Source organism: Megalobrama amblycephala, linkage group LG23 (assembly GCF_018812025.1).
Source record: "Megalobrama amblycephala isolate DHTTF-2021 linkage group LG23, ASM1881202v1, whole genome shotgun sequence".
NCBI classification, from domain to species: domain Eukaryota; kingdom Metazoa; phylum Chordata; class Actinopteri; order Cypriniformes; family Xenocyprididae; genus Megalobrama; species Megalobrama amblycephala.
In genome coordinates, this window is record NC_063066.1 from 9,826,013 (window position 1) to 9,850,438 (window position 24,426).

At 38.3% G+C, this 24,426-nt stretch overlaps 1 protein-coding gene across 4 annotated transcripts in view; it reads right to left on the reverse strand.

Moving 5' to 3' along the window:
* atp11c (ATPase phospholipid transporting 11C) overlaps window positions 1-20,406 on the reverse strand; it is a 77,138-nt gene extending 56,732 nt beyond the window's left edge. For 3 of the 4 annotated variants that reach the window (XM_048177024.1, XM_048177022.1, XM_048177020.1), the window contains exon 1: window positions 19,846-20,405. In XM_048177024.1, the coding sequence (XP_048032981.1) occupies window positions 19,846-19,872 (27 nt within the window). In that variant the 5' untranslated portion in view covers window positions 19,873-20,405. Of the gene's footprint in view, window positions 1-19,845 lie in introns of all 4 variants that reach the window. The other variant, XM_048177021.1, reaches the window with a different exon arrangement.
* Window positions 20,407-24,426: the final 4,020 nt, after the last annotated feature.

Consider the following 24,426-nt stretch of genomic DNA (forward strand, 5'->3'; position numbering starts at 1 on the left):
AATTTAATAAAAGTTTAACAAAAAAAAATACATTTTTTTTAAGGGGCCTATGATAAACGTTTTATTCTTTCCCCTCAAATTTTATTTTTACCAAATTCTGTTTTCTGGATTCCATTTTAATGTTTTAATTCCATTTTAATAATCAAAAAGCATGTCTAATTAATTGAATTCTTAAAAACAACAATATGTAATAATTAAAAAAATACCGCGCGAGTGTGTGTGAGGCGGTGTGAGGTAAATGAAACCGTGCTTCCGCATCATTCATTTCAGAGTCACACAGGCATGCAGGATTCACGTTTAAATGGCCTTTTTGCGGTTTAACATTCACAGACACTAGTCTATATCGCGATTTAATTTAAGTGTACTGACCTGCAGAAGTGTGTTTTTGGTTTTAATTCATTCATCAAAAATTTGACATATTCCGGGACATTCGGCGTTATATAGTAAATTCCGTTTTTATGAATAGATTCCGTGATTCCGTCTGCGATTCCGTGATTGCGGAAATTATAGGGCCCTATAAGAGCACTGATGGGAAAAAGAAAGGACTGAGTGCTTAAAATTACTCCAAGTCTCTAAATCCGAGCAGTTAAGTGCAAGTTGCTTTATAAATTCTGTATTAAACCATTCAACACCCATTCACTGCTCTTAGCTCATAACCTTATGCTAACATCTGGGCAAAGTTGAACAAGTCCAAAAGGGCATGTTTCTAGAGACCCAAACAGCTCTTAACAGACATATATGAGTTTGTCAACTCCTAAAATCAACAAAATCAGTCATAAGGATGAATACCAGCTTCGCAATTCCAATTTCAAACTCTCTTAATAACACATCGTTTCAAAGCAGTTTAACAAAAAATAGTCAATAGATTTAAAATCGCAAATTTTATGCGCATTTATTATTTTAAATGTATAATTTTATATATCATTTAATATGTATCTTAAAACCTCTTAAAGGGTGGGTCTAATGCTATTTCATGCATTCTGACTTATTCACACTGTTAGAGTTGGATTCCCTTGCTAAACGGCCAAAGTTTCAAAAAACGAGGTGGACATTTGACGGAGTATTTCTGTGCCAAATACACTCCTTCAGAGTTCGTACAAGTTTAGGATTTTTTTTTCCGAGTATGGCCCTGTATTACGTAATAAAGGGCGGAATTTCATATATGGGCACTTCTCCGGGAAGAGCGTGCACATACATCAACCAGAGCGAGAGCAAGAGCACGCCCATCATTGTGCTTCGTTTGGGCTTTGGAAGTCGTCGGCAGCGCTGCACAGGACTTGCTCGAGGAAGATTTGTCACTTTGTTTTTAGACCACGAAATCAACAATCTCACCAAAGAAGTGTGTTTTTGGTTTTGAAGGAAAGATAACCTTGCTTCCCAAAGAACCCAGCGTTAAAGGTGCCCTCGAATGAAAAATTGAATTTATCTTGGCATAGTTGAATAACAAGAGTTCAGTACATGGAAAAGACATACATTGAGTTTCAAACCCCATTGCTTCCTCTTTCTTATGTAAATCTCATTTGTTTAAAAGACTTCTGGAAAACACGCGGATCTCAACATAACACCGACTGTTACGTAACAGTCGGGGTATACGCCCCCAATATTTGCATATATGCCAGCCCATGTTCAAGCATTAGACAAGGAAAGGCAGTATTAACGTCTGGATCTGTGCACAGACAAGGTAAGCAAGCAAGAACAACAGCGAAAAATGGCAGATGGAGCAATAATAACTGACATGATCCATGATAACATGATATTTTTAGTGATATTTGTAAACTGTCTTTCTAAATGTTTCGTTAGCATTTTGCTAATGTACTGTTAAATGAGGTTAAAGTTACCATCGTTTATTACTGTATTCACGGAGACAAGAGAGCGTCGCTATTTTCATTTTTAAACACTTGCAGTCTGTATAATTCATAAACACAACTTCATTCTTTATAAATCTCTCCAACAGTGTGTAATGTTAGCTTTAGCCACAGAGCATAGCCTCAAACTCATAGAGAATCAAATGTGAACATCAAAATAAATACTTTACTCACATGATTCGATGTATGCACACAGCATGCATGACGAACATCTTGTAAAGATCCATTTGAGGGTTATATTAGCTGTGTGAACTTTGTAAATGCGCTGTAATATAGTCGAGAGCTCGTGAGGCAGGGGGCACACGATTTAAAGGGGCGGCGACTGAAAAAAATCAGTGTATAGTTAATGATGCCCCAAAATAGGCAGTTAAAAAAATTAATTTAAAAAAATCTATGGGGTATTTTGAGCTTAAACTTCACAGACACATTCAGAAGACACCTTAGACTTATATTACATCTTGTGAAAAAGCATTCTTGGGCACCTTTAAGTGAACAGTTGAGCTGAGAGATTTGTGCTCACGCATGACATTGATGCGCTCTCGACATTTATCATTAAAATAACCATAGAAAGTGCCGTAAATTAACTATCAAAATAAGGATAAAGATGTGTCTGAAAGTTGCAATAAATTTTTTATTGGTTAAAATGAATGGAGAATATCTCATGTTTTCCGTGGATGCTCGAGCCCTCAGGATCAGCGCTAATGGTTTTATAAACAAGGCCCAGTTCGACGCTGGATTTACAGATCATTTGAAACTGAAAGATGCAGTGGCCCCAGCATTTAAAAAAATCCCGGTCATGAGTCGGAACTGCATCAAATGTCTGTTTTGTTGGCAGTCGGCGCGTAAGTGCACATAATGTAAAAATAACGACCGTATAATGAATCAGAAATTATCCAAGGATAATGCAATGGTGTATTAATGTGTTTAAATGCATGTTTACCTGACCATCGATAGCTTTGCTACGCAAAAGCTGCACGTACTCATGACTTTTCAGCTTCGCCCACGGCACGCCTAAAGGAGCTTGGCTGTTTAAAGACTCGGTACAGCGTATCTTTCTTTTATAAATCTGATAAAACTAGACTTTTCGGAAATATGAAGGATGCACTAATACTCTATAGGTACTCAAGATTAGCATGAGATTGGCTGATGTGTGTTATGTATCCTTTAAAAATATTAATTATAAAAAACAATTTCTTGCATCAATTGTTAAAGATTTAAATTATACAGTTAATATTATATAAAACTATTTAATATTATTTAAAAATTATTTAAGAAATAGTATAATATAATATAATATAATTAATCCACTGTCACTGATAATACCAAGACTATCGAGAGTCATTCTTAATTTCGATTAAAATATTGACAGGAGCTGAATTCGCACCAAAGGAGTGAGCCTGCCTTTACCATTGCACAATAAGAAAGTCACACACTTCTTTGACAAAGAAAAAAAGTAAAGGTATTAAAAGGTGTGTAGACATGTCCAATTATGATCCCTGTGTCTCCGAACTGAGTGTCGTGGCCAGCACTCACAGTGCCAGCTCTGTGCCTTACAATAGCGGCAAAACATTCAACAAGCTTGAAGCCAAATAAAACAAGCTAGTGATGCAAGGGAGTGCCGAGGTTCCCACAAATCGAAACAAAACCCTCATTATTTCGACATCAAGACTACATTTACGCAGATAAATATAATTATCAATTTATCTGGCACAGAACATCATTTAGATCCGATTTAGATTGTGCTTTCATGGGGGAAAAAATGAAATACATCAAGTAATATCAACATCATCTGCCTTACATTAGGATTTCAGCTGCTGCTTCTGTACGTTCTGCACATTACCTGATAATAAACCTGAATAAAAGGCTTAACCACCTTCATTCATCATATTTTAGACCGATAGTAGTCACCATGGAGTATAGCAGATCCCACAATGCCTTGGTACTGACTCCGAAGTCTTTTATTCTCCATCACATGCAGAATACAGGGTGGCATAAGGAGGATATTAATAGCACCACGACACGGTGAAGTGAAGACTGGTAGCGAGAGAAGTCTGAGCAGCGGTGCAGCAGTAGACACTCTGTACTGTGGCCTGGCCTATATTAACATGGCCTCACTGATAGAGAGACGAAAAAGGATAGAAGCAGAAAAAAGAAAGTAAAACTGAACTGCATCTGGGAATTTTTGGTAGTGCGCGCTCAAATTATGCGTGAGATCAGTTTTCACGGCAAGTGATGTCACTGCTGATGCCTTTTGTTTGAGATCTTTTATTTATTCGCTTCACCAACTGAAATTATATAAAGTTGTGTTCCCAAAACAGTGCTGAAGACAAGCCTGTTCTTGCTCTGAACTGCAAGTGAAAATGCAACAGCTCTAAGCTTGCTTGGCTCAATCCCAGTTCTTAGCTGGACTCTGCAGAGACATGTGAGATTACAGAGGGATGTGAGAGAGGTGAAAGTTTAAGGAAAAGCTGAGGGGAAGAAAACAACAGGAAGCCACCGTGCTGTTGTCTGCACAAAGAGAATGTGACTTGTGATGACAGCTTGCTGTCAGTGAGGCTGGGAACTTGTTTATGAACATTACTGAGATAACAGGCATTGTTACATTCATTGGTCATGATTACAGACATCATGACACTTCAGGACAACACAAAAGCAAAATCTACGACCATTTACTTTCTTACTGTCCCGTACTGTACACAATTCATCAGGTCTCACATGTGGGGTACAATCTTATTAAGCATTATTTATATTCTTCTCTTTGAATCTGCTTGGTCAATCATGTCATATTTTAGTCAAATGTTTTTGAATAAAAACTGCTTCAATTCATTGTCTCAGACAACTGATTTGCTGTATAGCTATGCTAGTTTCATTCTCTTATATCTTCACATCCTTTCTTCTCACGTAACAAATTTTAACTCAAATTAATCTAAGGTCGATTTACTAATCTATATTTGTAGTCATGTAATAAGCAGTAAAAATGTACAGTCAGCCAGTCACTAACACAATAAACCCCGACAGCGTGCATTATTCCATACATGTATCAGCATATCCATATTGATCCAATCAAAAGTCCTGTTCTACACGATTTCTCTCTGAAAATCCTCATTCTGAAAGTTAAAAGGACTGTGAATAATGTTTCATGTTCTCTTTAAGGACACGTAGAAAAGCTATGAAAAATTTTTTTAACTGGATCTGCAAAATCAACCATGGATGCTTAGCATTTGACAAAATAACAGTATTTCTCGTCAAAGGTTTCTGATTTTGTAGACAATAATGAAGACAAACTAACAACAGCATTTATTAAAATGCTTTTTTAAAACAATGCTGATGAAAATATGATGAGAATAAAAACAATGGCAAAAATGTACAAATAGTGTGTGTGTGGGTGGATGGGTGTGTAATTATAGATATTTCAATAGCTCAGGTTATCATATCAAGGATTTCACAAGCTGTAATTTATCATTTATAAATCCAATGAAATGTTGATAATTTTATTTAATTGACACTTGACAGAAAACTAAAATGTAAGAATTATCACTTTGAAAATAAAAAAGTCTACACAGAAGGATTTCAGGGCAGTGTCTCAAGAAAGACATAACATTTTAAATGCCCGCATCGAAAAAAAAAAAAAGGTATATAAATGCACACTACAAAATGAATGTTTTAAAATCTACAGTACAAGAGATTGCATATAAACAATTGAGCAACCTCTCCAGCTAGCATGTTGGAGGGATGCGCCATGATGTTAATTTAGGTACATGTCTCTTTCTTTGCACGGTGCATCTTTGGATAAACTAATCATTTTGACTGCACTGTGGCTTTCATCCCAGAGAAAGAAAAAGAGGGGGAGGGACAGAGGAAGGAACGATGCAAAAGAGGGAGTCGTTCTAGCTACCATTCAACATTGGATATTTGCATCTAAATGCTGACATGTGGGGGGAAAAAAACCAGCATCTCAGCTCTTGTGGCTCTGATACCATTATCTTTTACTATACATTGAGCATCATGGACTGTAATTACCATTCAATTAATTACAGCAAATTGTGTTTGAAGGGACAGAGAAAAAGCTAGCTCTGTCAGAAAAGTGTAACAGAAAAAGGAAACTAATGTGCGCTACAGCGCATCCAAGTTGCTGAGGCGGCAAGTGGTTTGAGCTGCAGGGCCATGGCTCTACTCGCAGGCAACGTTGAGCTGAGTAAAGATTCATTTCTTTCCCTGCAGTTTCCTGTGATGGGTAGGTTTAGGGGTAGGGTTGGTGTAGGAGGATAGAAAATACGGTTTGTACAGTATAAAAACCATTACGCCTATGGAATGTCCCTACAATTCACAAAAACAAACCTGTGTCTGTGTGTGTGTGTGTGTGTGTGTGTGTGTGTGTGTGTGTGTGTGTGTGTGTGTGTGTGTGTGTGTGTGTGTGTGTGTGTGTGTGTGTGTGTGTGTGTGTGTGTGTGTGTGTGTAGCTGTGCGGCTGTGCATCAAGGCCAGGTAATGGGTCCTTTTGCTTTTGCTGGTATAAGTGGAAAAATGTCTCATTTTTGCCTGTAGAAGCAGAAGTACCAAGAAACACTAACTCACATCTTCTGTTTTCCTTTCACACACACTCACACTTTTCATTATTCTCTTCACACTATGGCAAGAGTGCTCTTGGGGTATTGCCGGTAGCTAGGGCACAACACAGGGAATCTCAGGATGAGGCTTTATAAATATATCATGACAGGAATGCATTTCAAGTCCACAAGCCTGGTGACCATACACAGCTGGAAAGGGAGGAACGCTGTGAGGAGAATTTTAAAAACGAGCCACGTAAATTATTTAAAATGACAAACTGAGAATTCAGCCTTGCTTTTAGAGATAGACCGGGATGCTCCTTGATCTCCAATGCTCTCGCTGTGGCAATCTGCCTCTGAAAGCCTGTCTATTATACATTGAAGGTAACAGAGAGATACAACAGGTAGATCTGCACATGCACTTCCATCGCCTTGTCTGCTTTCTGCACCGTTTTCTCTCATCCATCCTGACTCTGATGGGATGTGCTGTTCAGCCTTGTGCGGCTGGCTGCGTTTTCATTATGGGGTGCCGAAGTGCAATGAGAGAGAGAGCGAAAGAAAGAGGGATAGGGAAAGAAGAAGTAGTCAGCATAAGCATTTCTGTCTGCCAGCCAGTTCGGGAGGGACAAGACAAATGGCAGCAAAACGGAGCAGGACTCTGATCAATATGTGGCTCTCCTGATGAAACAAGGCCAATAAATCACTGGTCCAGGCAGGCCAATGTGGGCCCCTCACCCTCCGCCACTAAGCCCAAAAAGCGCATGACACCATCAACATGGTTATCATCAGTTTAACTACCCCTGCAACAGGTGGACAGTGAAGATTAGGGGCTGTTTGTGATGGTCAGGCGGGTGAGCTGAGACAGAGCTTTAGAATCTGAGTAACATTTATAGCAATTAAGTGGCTTCAGAACAACTGGAGCCAGGCCTTCTGCCCGTAATACTACAGGTAGGGCTGGGCGATATATCGCATGCGATTGTCACGCGCATTTTGTCAGTAAAGCCGGTTCCCTGATTACCGCTAAATCGCCATCACCTGCTTTCAAATGGAGCGGCATTTAATAGACAGAGCCGTAGATCACTGAAAAGCCACGCAATATCGCGTTCATTATCGAAGGCGATTCATCTGCGATATGAACGCGATATTGCGTGGCTTTTCAGTGAACTACGGCTCTGTCTATTAAATGCCGCTCCATTTGAAAGCAGGTGATGGCGATTTAGCGGTAATCAGGGAACCGGCTTTCTGACGAAATGCGCGTGACAATCGCATGCGATATATCGCCCAGCCCTAACTACAGGCTTTCTGAGATGGTGAAGGTACATGGTCACTACTCTAGCACAAAGAACATACCAGGGACATTGCATTGATCTGTTTTCTAAAGACTGTGAACTGTGTTGTCAAAGCATGAGCATAAAAAGTCAAATAATTGATCGTAATTGTTTAAGTCCTTTTCAGCGTAATTTACAATGAGGCTGGAATTAACATGGTTTGATGCATAAGCTTCACTGGTTACTGGTTGTCATGATACTAAAATTTCAGTAGTTGGAGCCAATTCCAGTGAAAATACTAGAGAGCAAAACTGATTTGTTACTCTTTTTTTTTTTTAAATGTATATTTTAATACAAATGTTAGCAAATTCATTTAAAATAATGGCATGAATATTGATATTCATTTATTCATATATTCGTTTAAGAAAACAAGCAAGAATGAAGGAAGAACAACAGCAGTTCACAGCATTCACACTGTGCACGCAGCAGTGCTTCACAGCAGAAGTAGTTTCAGCACCGAGTACAATTCTGCAGTATGTAATTTTTGCAATACAGGCTTCTATGAAGCAATGTAAAATAAAAAAAGTTTGGGGTCTGTATGATTAGTTTTAATGTTTTTGAAAGAAGTCTTTTATGGTGACCAAGGCTATGTTAATCAAAAGGTAAAAAGTGAAAACAGTAACATTTAAATTTAAAGTAAATGTTTTCTATTTTAATACACTTTATAATGTAAATTATTTGTGCAATAACAAAGCTGAATTTTCAGACACCATTACTCCAGTCTTCAGTGTCACATGATCCTTCAGAAATCATTCTGATAAGCTGATATGGTGCTAAAGCAACATTTCTTATTATTATCAATGTTGAAAACGGTTGTGCCGCTTAAAGGTGCTCCTGGGTGGAGTAACTTCCTGTTGACGTTCTAAGTGTTGTCAAACAAAACAGAGGCTAGCTAGACCCTCCCTCCTCCTCCTCCTCCTCCTCCTCCTCCGTATATCAATATCAAACATTATTAAAGACAGGTAAACATTCAGTTATAAAATAAAAACAAATAAACAATTTAGCAATAACACAAATAAATACAACTGAAGTTCAGGTACAGAAATTGAAATCAAATGTAATTAAATGTAAAAACTGCATAGATTTCTTTTTATAAATAAAATATAGATTAATCCTTATTAAGGTTACAAAAGTTATTCAGTCAAGATCAATGAGCGATTTTCTCATTTTCTTTTGTTCTTTAATTAACATTAATGACACAGACGGCATCAGATATATTAGGCTGCTGTCACTTTAAAACTTGACACGCGGATCCAATATACTTTTACACGTTTTCTTTCTCAAATGTTTATGTTCATGTAAAGTCCCCCTGTAGTCAATAATTTTATCTCTTAAACCTCATCTTTGATCACCAAAATGACATATTTAAACATTTTTTCCTGTAAAAAAAAAATAAAAAATTCTTCATGCTTAAAAAAAAGCTTGAATATAACTCTATACCATTGCTTCATTTAGTGTACGCAGATCTCCACTCAATCGCACAAGCTCAGAGATCCACTCGGTCAACTTACTGAGGTAAATGCTGCATAATGGTATCGCTTTTTACAACGTCGGACACATAACGTTAATTAATATGATTAGCCTTTTGCTTGACTACGTTATCAAACAGCTGCTAATAATGTGTTGCTAATGTTACATGACTTGCTTCAGAGCGGTCATAGTTAATGATATGCTAAAGCCCACCGCCACATTGATGTGATTGGTTACAAGGTAGTTTGTGACATAAGAAACACCAGCGATTTCAAACCGCATTTTCAGATCACTGGAGTTAAAAAAAAACAAAATACTCAGCAATGATGTTGACTTATGAATTTGCACATGGTTTGCCTTAAAGCATATTAAAAATACCACAGACATATGAACAACATTAAAACCCTGATTGACCAAGCTTTGGACATGTGCACAGCACATAAAACCATGCGCGAGCGCCGAATTGAATTCTCTTTTGGTTGAGTAGTTTAAAAATCACATTAAAATGCAATTGAATCAATTGCACATGTCCTATCGAATCCACATTTCTTGGAAATTTGGAACTGGTCCTAAAATGGAACCAGTTCTAGATACCAACCCTAATTATAAGCTACATTTGAAACTGCAAGACCTTATGCACAGATTGACAATCAGCACACAACTGACATTCACTCGAGACAGTCAACAGGGATTACAGTAACACCTTGTCAAGATGGGCATTTGACACTTCACACACAGAGCCACATTGCCTCACAGAAGTGTGTTGGGTGAGCCGTCTGACAACGGCTGCTTCCAACAAACCTGCACACCAGGTTCCCTGAGGCCGTCGACTTGGGTTTATGACGTGCTCCTGCACCACCCGAACACCCAAAAAACATCCTTTGTAGGCACAACTGATTAGCAGCAAGGACACACCACAGTGGAGGCAGAGGAGTAGAGCAGGACTGAGCGGTCCTTGCGTGACAGTACGCCTGGCTACCCGGGCAAAGCAGAGACAAGACAGCCAATCACAAGGTGAACTGAAAGCCCTTGCTGGGTTCAAAATCTCAGCAAAATGAAAACATCATCATACAAATTTATGCAAATCATTTCAGCAGTTCGTTATAGTGATGGGACGTCTTTAAAATGTAAGGTACTCTACAATGTCTGGCTTTTTACTACGGATGCCACAATTCTCAATATAATATTGAACAGTTCGGTACGACATCCACGGATCAATACGTGCTTGATTGCAGTTTTGCGTGGACAATCAAAATGTCTCCACAATATGATTTTGAAGAAATGTCATAGTATTGTGCTACAATACACATTCCATCATTTGCAGTTCTGGCGAATCCGTCCAAATATACTGTACAACTTGACATACATTCACATCACGTTAATGCAGCAGTAGAGTTACGCTCACGGGACACTGCACTGCAGTTATTCGCAATCATGAAAGTTCATTATTTGAATGCGTTTTAAAGCCTTGCCGGTTACACATTCTATTCTAAAGCGTGTGCACACTAAAAGCCTGTCAAACAGCATGTGATTACTGGACTAAGTTATCTTTCGCATCTTATTGCGCTAATAATGTCAAATGCACACAAGGTTAACATAAACACAGTCGGTTCTGTCTGAAGTGAAAGTAAACAGTTGAGAGAAAATCAGATGTGTGTGAAAGTGACGTGTGGCCAAGTATGGTATCCCATTCTCAGAATTTGTGCTCTGCATTTCACCCATCCAAGTCCACACACACAGTAATGAACGCATATACACCCGGAGCCATGGGCAGCCGTTTTTTATTTTGTTTTGTTTTATTGTGTTTTTTTTGCTGCGAAGCCCAGGGAGCGATTGGGGGTTAGGTGCCTTGCTCAAGGGCACCTCAGTTGTGGGTAAAGAGAGTGGAAGAGAGCGCTGTTCATTCACTCCTCCCACCTACATTTCCTGCCGGTACGGAGACTCGAACCCGCAACCTTCGGGTAACAATTACAAGTCCGACTCTGTATATTAGATGCATATTATATTATATTAGCGTCTTAAAGTGCCAACAGCCTAATAGTAAACATGCTATCGCTTCTTCTTAAAGGGATAGTACACTCCAAAATGAAAATTCTGTCAATATTTACTCACTCTAATGTTGTTCCAAACCTGTATTCATTTCTTTCTTCTGTTGAATTTTCTGCAGAATTTTCATTTTTGGGTGAACTATCACTTTAATGTTAATAAAACAACAAAAGACAAAGAGAAAATCACTCACTGCTCTTGACTGAAAAAACAGCAGCTTTAATAAGAATCAATGTATAATTTATACAGTGAAGTCTATGTAGTGTTTTATTTTTACATTTGTTCATTCAATTTCATACTTGAATGCTACTGTACAGCTGTGAGCTGTCAGGGTTAATCTTTATATATATTTATTTTATATTATACACTAGGAAGGGTTTTTTTTTTTTTTTGCTTTGCAGTCATATAAAGAAAGAGTATTGAAATAAAAATAGTATTTTTTCTCCTTAACCTCTTACTGTTCCTGTCGCCTAAGCATAGAACAAAAAACACTCTGATGTGCCAAGCCATCAGAGCCAATGTATTGTTGCATCCCTACTTTGAGAAAAACATTTAAGCGAAGTGAAAGGAAATGCATTTAGTGAAAATTCAACTTATTTATTTTGTGAATATGTGTAATAGATCTTATTGTGAAAATTCATCCATACATAGTTGTTGTTTTTTTTTTTTTTTTTCACCTTGTAATGAACCCCCTTATCCTACATTTTTTCTTTTTTGATAATCCGTTTTACTTTTATGTACTTCACATCCCGGTATAAAGTATCTGTTATTTATATTTCATCACAACTTTAATCTGGAGGAAAACAGCGTTACAATTTTGCAAAAAAAAAAAAGATAACTGGAAAAAATATGCAGCCAGTACAAGTCACCAGAGTTTGAATCCGGGTTCAGGTCATTTCCCTCTAGCGCACATTCTCACACACACACTTTTCCTAGTAAAAAAGCCCAATAAAATGAAAAAAAGTTTAAAGAGAAGACAAAAACATCTCACAGATGTTTCACAATATTCCAAAAAATATTAAAAAGAAATGATTGCAGATAGTGAAAAACCTCAGAGAGAAGAGAAAAGGGACCCTCACAGATCAAACATTTGCAGTGCTCTTTGGCTAAGCCACGGTTAATAACATCCGCACAGCTCCGTCTTCAGATCTCCTCAGGGGTTTGCTTCAAAGAGGCAAAGTCTGTCCTAAGAGAGCATCATCTGCACCAAAGGAAGCTCTCCGACTTCACCTTTAACTACTGAAGAGGAAGGACCTGCTATAAATGCTCCGATAGAGAAGTGACAGTGCAACAAATTCTGTCAGACAGGACCTGACATACAGTAGATGTGTCAACAGCTACTCTGAAGTCTAACTGAAACAAATAAACTCTGATTATTCAGTGTTATTTCTGCTGTCTTGCATTGGTAACAAGCTAGGGCTGCACAATATATAGAAATAAAATTGATATTGTGTCATGATATGGCTTAGAGTGCTAATTGTTTAAATACATATATGCGATATCAGCTCCAGAATAGCACTGTTAATCCACACACATGCAGCCCATGGTAGAGGGCTTCACTGGACCGTGAACTGGATGCATGCAAAGTGCAGAGTTTCACTCTGAAACCATCAAAGCATACATCCATTTGCCGGCCATCAAAACAAAAGCTCAATGGTTTAACATTTAAAAATTTAGAAATTTAGATGTATATTATTATTATTGTTTAGAGTTGTACTATAAGATTAAATTCTTTTTATTAAATATAAAAATGTTTAAAAAAAAAAAAAAATCAAAGATTTTACCTGCCAAAACAACAATAAAGGCCCAATTAGAGCTTTTTTTATTCAAACAGATACATTTTCTGCCTGGTTTTTTTACTTAATATTTCCAACCTGGCAACCATGAGCAACTCACACTCTCTCTGCACTGCAAAAAAAATTTAAAATTCTGGTGATCTGAAAACACAGACAAACATGTATGTTGGAGTTCAGTGATCTCCATTGCTATAAAGTGTAATTACAGCCAGTCTATGTTCCTTCACAAGGCTGCTTGCTTTGCTATAATCTGCAAGCAAACCGTCTCCTTGACAAACTGTAATAAATTCAAACACAAATTCCAGACCTAAGGTGCATTCGCACCGGAGGAACCTTTTCATAGTTCCTAGAACTACTGGCTGAAGTACCTGGATTTTGCAGTGTTCACACTGCAGGAACTAGGAACCAGCACTATAGGAACTATCAATAGGGCTTTTGCACCGAATAGTTCTGGGAACTCAGTTAGCCACTAGGATAATTCCCCAGGAACTAATTTCTCAATGAAGGATGCCATGATCGTGATAACGGAGATGGAATGTAAACAAATAATCTACGTGACTGAAAGAGCAAAAAGTGGGGCAAAGAAACGAAATCACTTTCGTTACGAAACTTTTAGTATCGAAGCGAAGAAAAGAACACAACCCTGCAGACAACAGGTAAATGCCGTTATGGCTGTTTTCCATGTTCGTGAAGTAAATATGTATTTGTACGGCTTTTTAAAAATGCTGTGTGCTGGTGTTTGACATGCGTTTGACCAATCAATGTACACTTACATCATAAGGGACTTTCGCACCGGAGGAAACTTTCATAGTTCCTACAACTATTGGCTGAAGTACCCGGATGCCTCTCACCCACGATTGTAGTTCTAGGAACTCCTTTTGGGGAAACTAAATTAGCTCCTACTTCAGAGTAGGGTCTAAACCAGCACTATAGGAACTATCAGTGACGTAAGTGTACGTTGATTTACCTGTTGTCTGCAGGGTTGTGTTCTTTTCTCCACCTCAACGACATGGAATACTGAAAGTTGTCATAGGAGATTTTGTCTTTTAGTCCCACTTTTTGATCTTTTAGTCGCGTAGATTATGCATTTACATTCCATCTCCGTTATCACAAAACCTACAACACACAACAAACGCAGCTTCGATCACGGCATCCTCCATTCGCCGGTTTTTAGCGTTTGTAAATGCCGTGCTTAAAGACGCCGCAGTCGGCCGCTTCAGAATTCCTATTCCCAGTGCGAATGCAACCAGGAACACGCCCGGGGGAAAAATTAGTTTCCAAGGACCTATCCTAGTGGCTAGTTCCGATAACGGAGTTCCTAGAACTATTCGGTGCGAAAGCCCCTTTATATTGTTTGCGATTGTGGTTGCTGAATAAATGCACTTACGCAAGTTCTACAGTGCGACAATACAAAGCCTTTTTTGTTGTTTTAATGGAAAAAAGTTAATTTCATTTGGAATTATTAAAATTAATATTAGGAATTTCACCATTTTAGCCTTTGAGGGAAGCTTTTTAAGGTTTTACCAGTTTTCATAATGAAGAGTGTGTTAATGTATAATATAAAGAATCAGGAAACCAGATACGAGTATGTGTTCTCCTGATTGTGCTCATGTGAAAATGCAAGAATTCTGATGAAATGTAAAAAGAAATTTCTCAAATGAGAATACTTGTGATTAATAATGGCAATTATAATTTCTGAGCAAAATAATCGTTTAGCAGTTTAACCATTATTGTGCAACCCTAGTAAACAGTCTGCACCATTACTCAGCATGAGAACAATGCAACCGTCTGTATGTGTCCATATTGTATTCAAATCTTGGTAAAAGAGATTCGAACTTGAATGCTATCACATTTCCTCCAGACCACTAGCTAAGACACAACAGGCCTCTATCTTCAAGAAAACAAAGGCAATAAGATTTTGCATTCCTGTCAGAGAACTACAACGAACAGGATTTTCCAAAAACAGGTCTCAACACCACCCCCTAATAGCATTTTTAATGACTTTCCCAGGAGTGCAGTTAGAAGATTCCCACCTATACAGCTCATGCAAACTTTGATTTCCAGTAAAAACTATTGAAAAACTGCAATAACAATACTGTCTACTACAGGTACGATGGCCACGCAAACATTATTTATGAGCCACACAAAAAGATACTGTAGCAAACAGTATAGCAGGGCAAGAGAATATGCTGACTTGAGTAATATTACAAGACCTGTGGGAATATCAGAGCATGCTATCATTATATTGGTCTATTACTGCTGGTACCTACTGCGCTCACACTGCCAGCAGCACGATTTAGCCTAATGGCACCAACAGGTTATTGGAGAGTTACACTATAAAAAAGAGACAAGATAGTAAAGCAGCTCATCATAAAAGAAGAACCTAATGTCAGTGCCACCACAGCTATGTCACTGACCAGTAGGGATGTGAAAAATTGTAAAAATCGACTAGTCAACTAACTGGTCTTAAAGGAGCCAGGAATAATAAGGCTGGTTTTGGGTTTGCTTAAATCAAATCAGATTGACGGGGGTCACAATAAGAAATAATAAGGGGTCTCAAAAAATAATTTGACAAAACTGTCAAATAAGCACAATGCTCGAATTGCTTGTGGTAAGACGCTAAAGAAAATTTGCACTAACCAAAGACATCCATATGAATGTGTTTGTTGCTTAAAGGGATAGTTCACCCAAAAATGAAAAAAACTGTCATAATTTACATATAAAACTAATCCATATGAATTCAGTAGTGTAGTCCACATTTTCTGCAGAGACACGATCGCTTTATATGATGAACAGTTTGAATTTAGGCTTTTATTCACCTATTAACATTCATCAACACGTCAGTTGTGGTGAACAGAAGCTCAAGCATGTTTGATGTGTGCGAGAACCAATGAGGTTCATTCTTGTGTTATGCAGCATGTTTGAGCTTCCGCAAGAGCCAATGAGGTTTATTCTTGTGTGTTATGCAGCATGTTTGAGCTTCCGCAAAAGCCAATGAGGTTCATTCTTGTGTTATGCAGCATGTTTGAGCTTCTGCAAGAGCCAATGAGGTTTATTCTTGTGTGTTATGCAGCATGTTTGAGCTTCTGCAAGAGCCAATGAGGTTTATTCTCGTGTGTTATGCAGCATGTTTGAGCTTCCGCAAGAGGTTTGTTCTTGCGTGTCAAAGCAGGTTCGCTTGAGCTTCTGTTTATGTTCGCTAATCAATGTTTATATGTGAATAAATCCTATATTAAATCTGTTCATCATAAAAAACAATCGAGTCTCTTCAGAAAATTTGGACTAAACCGCTCAATTCATATAGATTAGTTTCAAGATCTCTTTATGAACTTTTGGAAGCGTCAAAGTGGTAGTCATGTAGTTGTCTATGGAGGGACAGAAAGCTCTCAGATTTCATCAAAAAGATCTTCATTTGTGTTATGAAGATGAACAAAAGTTTGGAACGACATGAGGGTGAGTAAATGATGACAATTTTCATTTTTGGGTGAACTATCCCTTTAATTCCCAGTACACACACTGTACGATTTTGGGCATTCACTATAGGAAAGATGACCAATGGTGGCGATTTCTGTAGTCAGGACTGTGTCGTACAGTGAGAGAGGTTCAAAGACAGCTATTCAGAGATTTAGCATGATCATCTCACAGTTTGTTTGCTGCTACAACCTACGTCTACTGACTACCCAATAAAAATGCAACATGGTGTATTGATCAAAGCAACATTTGCATGATTGGCTTGCATGAAAAGTTCACCTCTTTTCCCTAGCCATGACCGAATCCATATTCTCCCCTTTCGCTTCCTCCTCTTTTTTTCAGCGCACATAAAAACCACAATTGCCAAAGTGCGATTCATCTTTCTCTATTTGTTTACAACTAGCGCATGCTGATGACGTTTTATTCTTCTACACTATCTTGCGTTGTAGCTTACGATTCAATAGGTGTCATCTTCTTACAGTCTGTATGTCGTACCCAAGTTTATTAGATCCATGTCATACAGTGTGATTTGTAATGATCTTATAAGATCGCACAGTCTGTAGCAGGCATACATTGAAAGGGATGTAGCAACAGATCATTTTTTTCACACTGTGATGCACACCTGATTGTAGAGGTTATTGAAAATGGAAAAAATGTAGGGCGGCATTTGATTCCATCCATTGGTTATAGATTGGATTTTTGTTGGGAAACAACAAATTCTCAAAAGCTGTTCTTTAAGCATACAATTAAATTTCATATTTGAAACGACCAAAGAAATCTGACAACATCGGTCTCATAAATTTTGTTTCTTAGGCTCAAATAATGATAAAAAGCTTATTTTTCAGGCTAGATCAGCCAATGCGCAAATTGCGCATGTGCAGCCCTAAGCGCACGTCTCAGAACACTGTTTCTATAGCAACCAGAGCTTTTAATGGCAGCTGCAGTGAAGTGATGACTTTACCAATTGGCTTTTTTTTTTTTAGGGACTATTCCGGAATAAGGTGGGACTATTCCGCCATACTGTGCGTTGCACTTTCTCCCATTCATAAGTAATGAATGCACCATCTTTGTACATCAATAGTCCTTGTTTACACTTCCCATGCATCATCCTTCCACTGCAATTTAGAAATAACCTTATGATGGGAATAGAGTACCCCAGAGATGACGTGTTTTTGTATGCAAAACCTGGAAGCGAGTTAGCATTTTAGGACTTCCAGTTCCATCTCCCTAAAGTCTATGGGTTTTTTGAATGGGTTTTTGCTAAATCTCCTGAAATAAGGTCTGTGGTTAACAAAGCCTCTAAATATTTTCACGTTTTGATCTATGACATAAAACACACCACTTATAACCCGCTTGTGATTTTTTAAACCTTTATTGTGTCTTAAAAACGGCACTTGCTAACAAGTTGCTAAAAGGGACTACTTCCTTTGGCAGGGACTTTAGACGTCATCATGACAAACAGGACATTTTGACAGCATTTCTCATGAAAAAGTGGATTCATACACAGCGCAGATAATAATCAGTGAACATGTTTTTAAATAAAGTCTGAGGAAGCTTGGTGGTGGTGATGTTGATCCGCGCCCATGGTGTGCTGTAGTCCGTTTATAGCCTACCCTTAGCTTTTTATATCTGATGACTTTATTTAGGCTTCAAAATGTAAAAAAATTGTGTTGACTTGTAAAGATTATCTTGATAGACAAAACATGTAAGTGTCATAACCCTTTGTTAAACACAGAGCTTATTTTTTTGAGATTTTCCAAAAGTCTACGGGAAAAATTCAATTCTGTGTGGACCACAAGCGCTGTAATTGGTCTGCTAGAACCTCTCCCTCAGGTAAAAAAAAAACAGGCGCAGAGCAAGCGGAGAAGAGCGATCGTTTTCAACTTCCATAGGAATGAAAAAACACTCTGTTTCAGGGGACACACGCCGTCAAACTGCACATATCCTACGGCGCAGAGGCTCCGGCGTAGGTCCGACACAGAAGTATAAATCAGCCTCAACACAACCAAATTAAAGGGACAGTGCACCCAAAATGAAAATAGTGTAATCGTTTAATCGACCTCATGTTGTTCCAAACCTAGATGAATTTCTTTCTTCTATGGAAACTTTCACTGCATTTTTTAAGAAAAAGTCATATGGGTTTGGACTGACATGAGGGTGAGTGAATACATTTTTAGTTTTGGGTGGCCCCTTTAAAGTCAGCAATTGTAATGAAACAGAAGTAGCGATAGACTTCTTCCCTATTGTGACGTATACCTGAGTGAAACGCCTTCGCAAACAAGAAAAAATGTAGGATGGCTTGTCCAAAGGGAATTGATTGGATGGCTGTGGTTTGTTATTGCTACATTTGAATTTTAACAAAATAAGAAATCATTTATAATAAACACTGCAATATTTAATTAAAAACCAAGACTTGTCCATTTTGATTTCATGGTGACTTTAAGGATACGGAGTGTACAATGAATTCCTTTGTATAAGGGTGAATTACAACAATAATTACAGCACAAAAAGAGAGAAATTTGATTACAAGTACTTCTACCACAGCCTAAAAAAAGCCATGACCAAAAAGGCTTCATCTTAAACTTAGCATTAAACTTCAAGAGCTCCTCCAGCATTGCCCTGAAGCTCTGCAATTATGTGGTAAGAGCAGAATTACTGCATCACGTGCCCAAATAAAGTTCCCATCTAAAAAGGTTGCGACAGCAATGAAGGGCATTAGGAAATTAATTATTGGATTCAAGTACAACACGTAAAGGGCTTAGCTTGCAAGACTGAGCAGTATTATTTGATTAACACTATCAGGAATGCAGCTCAACTTTAAAAAAAATTGGCAGGACACATCTATACGCGCTGTCTAAAACGATTATCTTCACCACAGCAGAGGCGTCGTCAGTCTCTAGTAAGATGCCTGTCCTAACCCTACATAGCCAAAAGCATTTGAAACATCATTTAGTATCACAAAAAAATGATTTTACGGCTGCTAAACCCTATAAACTCATGTTTTGAATCGCTAATGTGCGTGGCACGACTCACTTAGCAACAGCTGGTCCATGTTACCAGGAAGTTGACTGCATACCTTCAGTAATTACTGCTTTGGTGGTGTTGAAAAACTCTTTGAGGTTAGCCAGACCAGCGCTTTCAGCAGGGTGGCTCCCTAGTTTTTAAATAAACGCTCCACTTATGCACCATTTGAGATGTTTCATTGACATGCGCCCTGTTGTCAGACTAAGACTGATCATTATTAGTTACACACTCAAACACATCTTCGTTAGCTGCGTTTAAAGTAACATGTAAGTGAACGGAACTGGAGTGCCATACATACCAATCGGTTGAGCCTCCTCCGTAACATCTTTAATTCTTCTGTCTTCTTTGGTATCTGAAGACAGTGTCGAGCAGCTGTTTTCCTTTTGTTGCAGCCAACTACAGGCTAGTTGAGCTTAATGATGAGTAAGTTTGCATGTATGACGGCAAAATGCGCCCTATTTAGCTATCTACTTTCTAACCTGTTTCCCCGAGCTATATGCAATGCGGCGGTGAAGCTACATCGTTTCCATATTAATTGAATCCTGTCATCTCTAACCATTCGCATTCTCCTTTTTGGATACTTTGCGCGGCGCTAGTCGCGGGAGCTCCCCGCGCGCGGGGTTGATAGAGTCAGCGGCATCCTGTACTCTGTGTGCCCTGTTGCTGAGCCTCCAAATAATTCACCGCATTCGCCTCCCCGCGGTTGACGGACTGCACGCGACTGGAGATTGACGAGAGGAAAAAAGTGATGGCGATCTCTTGAAGGTGCGGATTTCCACTAGTGTGCCGCCGCCCCCTCCTCTCGTTCAGATTCCTGTCAAACACATTTTACTCTCCTAACGCAAGTGCCGCTACGACAACAAGCCCCGCCCCTCGGTGCCGTCATGACGAAAGGTTTCTGGGAAATGTGTTTTTTAGGCAAGTACGATTCTTTCTTTCTTTTTCTTTTTTCTTTTGCATGAACAAACAGCGTGTCAGTTCTGAGAAACTTGTTCAGTTGAAATTACCGTTGGTAGTAGTAATCGTGAAAATATTTTATTGGAAATATTGACCTTTAGTCATTGTCATAGTAAGGTTATGAGGGAATACTTTTTGTTTCATTTCCTGCAGCAATATTTTTGTCTTCTTTATTTGACAGTATCATGGAAAATCCATTATAGAATCAAGGTCAAAGTCAAAAGACTCATTGTTTATATATATATATATATATATATATATATATATATATATATATATATATATATATATATATATATATATATATAATGACATTTATATTGTAAGTTGATTACTGTGTCAGTATTAATAACACTACGTGTTCACTTCTGGGCTGACATAAAATGCATTTTACCAAAAGTACTGACGTCCTCACTCACCCCTTTACTCACACTGTTGGTGTTGGCTTGTTGATAGATTTTGTTATACTACCACCACGTGGTTGATGTTTAGATTGCAAGCACGTTATATATTTACCTAACAAATAGACTGATCCTTATACAAGCAATTGCTAAATAAATTCATATGGATAGTGCTGTCACACTGTCTGTCTGTCCAGGGCTTTACATTAACTTTTTTGCTTACCAGCCACTGTGGCTAGTGGTTTTCCCAAAGAGCTACTAGTACTCACTATTTTCACTGGCCACAATTTTGTTGGGAAATTAATTTTATTAGGGGTGTGACCGATACACTTAGCTCACGAGACGAGACAATACACACGATAGCGTTAAAGGGTTAGTTCACCCAAAAATGAAAATTCTGTCATTTATTACTCACCCTCATGCCTTTCCACACCCGTAAGACCTAATCTCCGGAACGCAAATTGAGATATTTTTGTTGAAATCCGATGGCTCCGTGAGGCCTGCATAGGGAGCAATGACACTTCCTCTCTCAAGATCCATTAATGTACTAAAAACATATTTAAATCGGTTCATGTGAGTACAGTGGTTCAATATTAATATTATAAAGCGACGAGAATATTTTTGGTGCACCAAAAAAAAAAAAAAAAAAAAAAACGAATTATTTAGTGATGGCTGATTTCAAAACACACATTCAGAAAGCTTCGGAGCATTATGAATCAGTAGGTGCGTTCCATTCGACCGCAAGTGGACTGCGAAGTTGACTTCACAGGGTATTTCGCCATCTTAAGTAAGATTCCATTCCGAAGGGAGCGAACATGTTCAGTTCAAAGGGCACTGCGAACGGCATAGGGAATAAGGGAACATCGATACATCACTTCACAGGAAGCAGAGAGGTAAAATCACCAATCACCCAACTCTCATTGCGCACCGCGTCACCAGTCAGAACTCAGATGGAGCAGAGCCGTTGAAAGAGTTTTTTAACGGCTCTCCAATGGAGGAATTTACATTTGAATTTTGAGTAGGCCTATTCATACATTTTGTTATTATTATACGAACGAAAGTATGAATGGTTATGGCGATGAGTGTATTTGCATATTTTATTGTATGAATAGGCATGACAAAGTAAAAGTGTTGAAAAGCAGCTGAGGCTCTGTCATTTTTTATTTTACTTTATTTACCTCAGAAGTGTTTAGCCTACTATGTGCTGCGCGTCGAAAAGAAAGCGCACAAGATGAGACCCAGACGGTGGATTAAGAATAGCCTACATTTGTTAACCAAAATGAGAATTTAATTTCATATGAGAGGCTACAGCTTCAAATCTGTTAAGAGTCCATTTTAAATTTGAAAGTAAATTATAATATCTATTTATTTGTTATATCATAATCTGCGCGACACCGTCGTTGGCTTTTTTTGATGACATTTGTAGTGTGTTCCAAATAAGTGATTATTGTCAGCGAAGTCCACTTCAACGTATATACCGTGCTTTGACACGCGATTCGAATCATGATTCGATACACTGATTCATTTATGCTCCGAAGCTTCCTGAAGCAGTGTTTTGAAATCGGCCATCACTAGATAAGTCCTTATTTTGTTTTTTGTTTTTGGCGCACCAAAAAATATTCTTGTCGCTTTATAATATTAATATTGAACCACTGTACTCACATGAACTGATTTAAATATATTTTTAGTACCTTTATGGATCTTGAGAGAGGAAATGTCATTGCTGGCTATGGAGGCCTCACTGAGTCATCGGATTTCAATCAAAATATTTTAATTTGTGTTCCGAAGATCAACGAAGGTCTTACGGGTGTAAAACGGCACGAGGGTGAGTAATTAAATGACAGAATTTTCATTTTTGGGTGAACTAACCCTTTAAAAATGACTTAAATGCATATATAATAATAATAATTGCAATAATAATTTTGGGTTGAGATTTCTTGGCTGCATTTAACTCCACTTTTTGCATGTGAAGTCGCATACTTCCCTACTATATAGTATGCAGAAAACAGTATGTGACAAAAGAAGTATGCCCAAATTCACAGTATTCGAGTAGGCAAAAATTACCCGGATGATTCTGAAGTGTGCATACGATGGACACTTTACTATTCTATGTAAAGTAGATAATTTATTATTGTTGTTGCCAAGAACATACAAAACCAATGACAGTGGTAAATACAATTGGTAATTCAATTGGCCATATGCACTGAAAGTTCTTAAAGGGAACCCCTGGTATTAAGACTTGTATGGCTTAATATAACATAAATTATGTATCTTACTGAAATATGAAAAACCCATGAAAGATTCACGTTATTAAAAAAATCCATGGCATTTGGACAATGGGGGGCACCATTTTGTTTAGGTGTGCAGCATGTCGATGATGTCAAATGGTTGCACTCAGAGATCTACTGACACTACCCTGTTGCTATTTTTACCACAACAAGTCAGAATAGAAGATGCCACATTGTGCAGCTTTTGGTTGTAATTTTCAGTCGAGGAGCCACAAGAAAAGCGATGTAAGTCTTTACTGCTTTACTGGCGATAAGAGGAGAAAAGAATGGAAAGTTGTAAAGAATGTGGACGAATGAGACTTCCTAACTTTATCTTTGTTCTCTCCACTTCAGCCCTGATGCCTTTGATACTTTTCATCTGTATGTTTTGGTGCAACGGTAATCTAGTAACACATCCGAGTCTTAATATCCGCGGGGTTCCTTTTAAAACCCGATCAGCCTTTTCAATTTGAGCCAGAGTGCAAAATTAGTGAGGATGAAAACATCGAAGACATGCAGTGTCCCTGTGGCTATTCGTACTGTTGTATGGTTGACGTGTAAAAATCGCCTGATATATCACCTGAATGCATTACATACAGTTGCTACTGTTTATGCTATCACATATGCCGTGCATCACGGCACACACAAGCTTTGAGGCAGTCTGTCTCAATCAACATGTGTTATAGGCTGCCCACGACAGGCACGGCATTTGGTTAAAGCAGTGGTTCCCAACCACATTCCTGGAGGCCCCGCAACACTGCACATTTTGCATGTCTCCTTGATCAAGCACACCTGAATAAGGTCATCAGCTCATTAGCAGAGATTCCAAGACCAGAAATGGGTGTGTCAGACAAAGGAGACATAGAAAATGTGCAATGGGGGGCCTCCAGGAACATGGTGGGGAACCACTGGGTTAAAGCATACACTTATATCTATTGGCAACTGTAAGCTCTTTCATCTATGGTCTACTAAAAGCCTCAAAGTCATCAGGGCTAAAGTGAAGAGAACAATGACGCGGATCATTAGGAAGTCTTATTCGTCCACGTTCTTCACAACTTCCCATTCTTTTCTCCTCTTATCGCTAGTAAAGCAGTAAAGACTTACATCGCTTCTCTTGTGCCCAACGACTGAAACGTACAACCAAAAGCTGTACAATGTGGCATCGTATATTATATATATTGTTGTGGTAAAAATAACAACAGGGTAGTGTCAGTAGATCTCCAAGTGCAACCATTTGACGTCATCGACATAGAA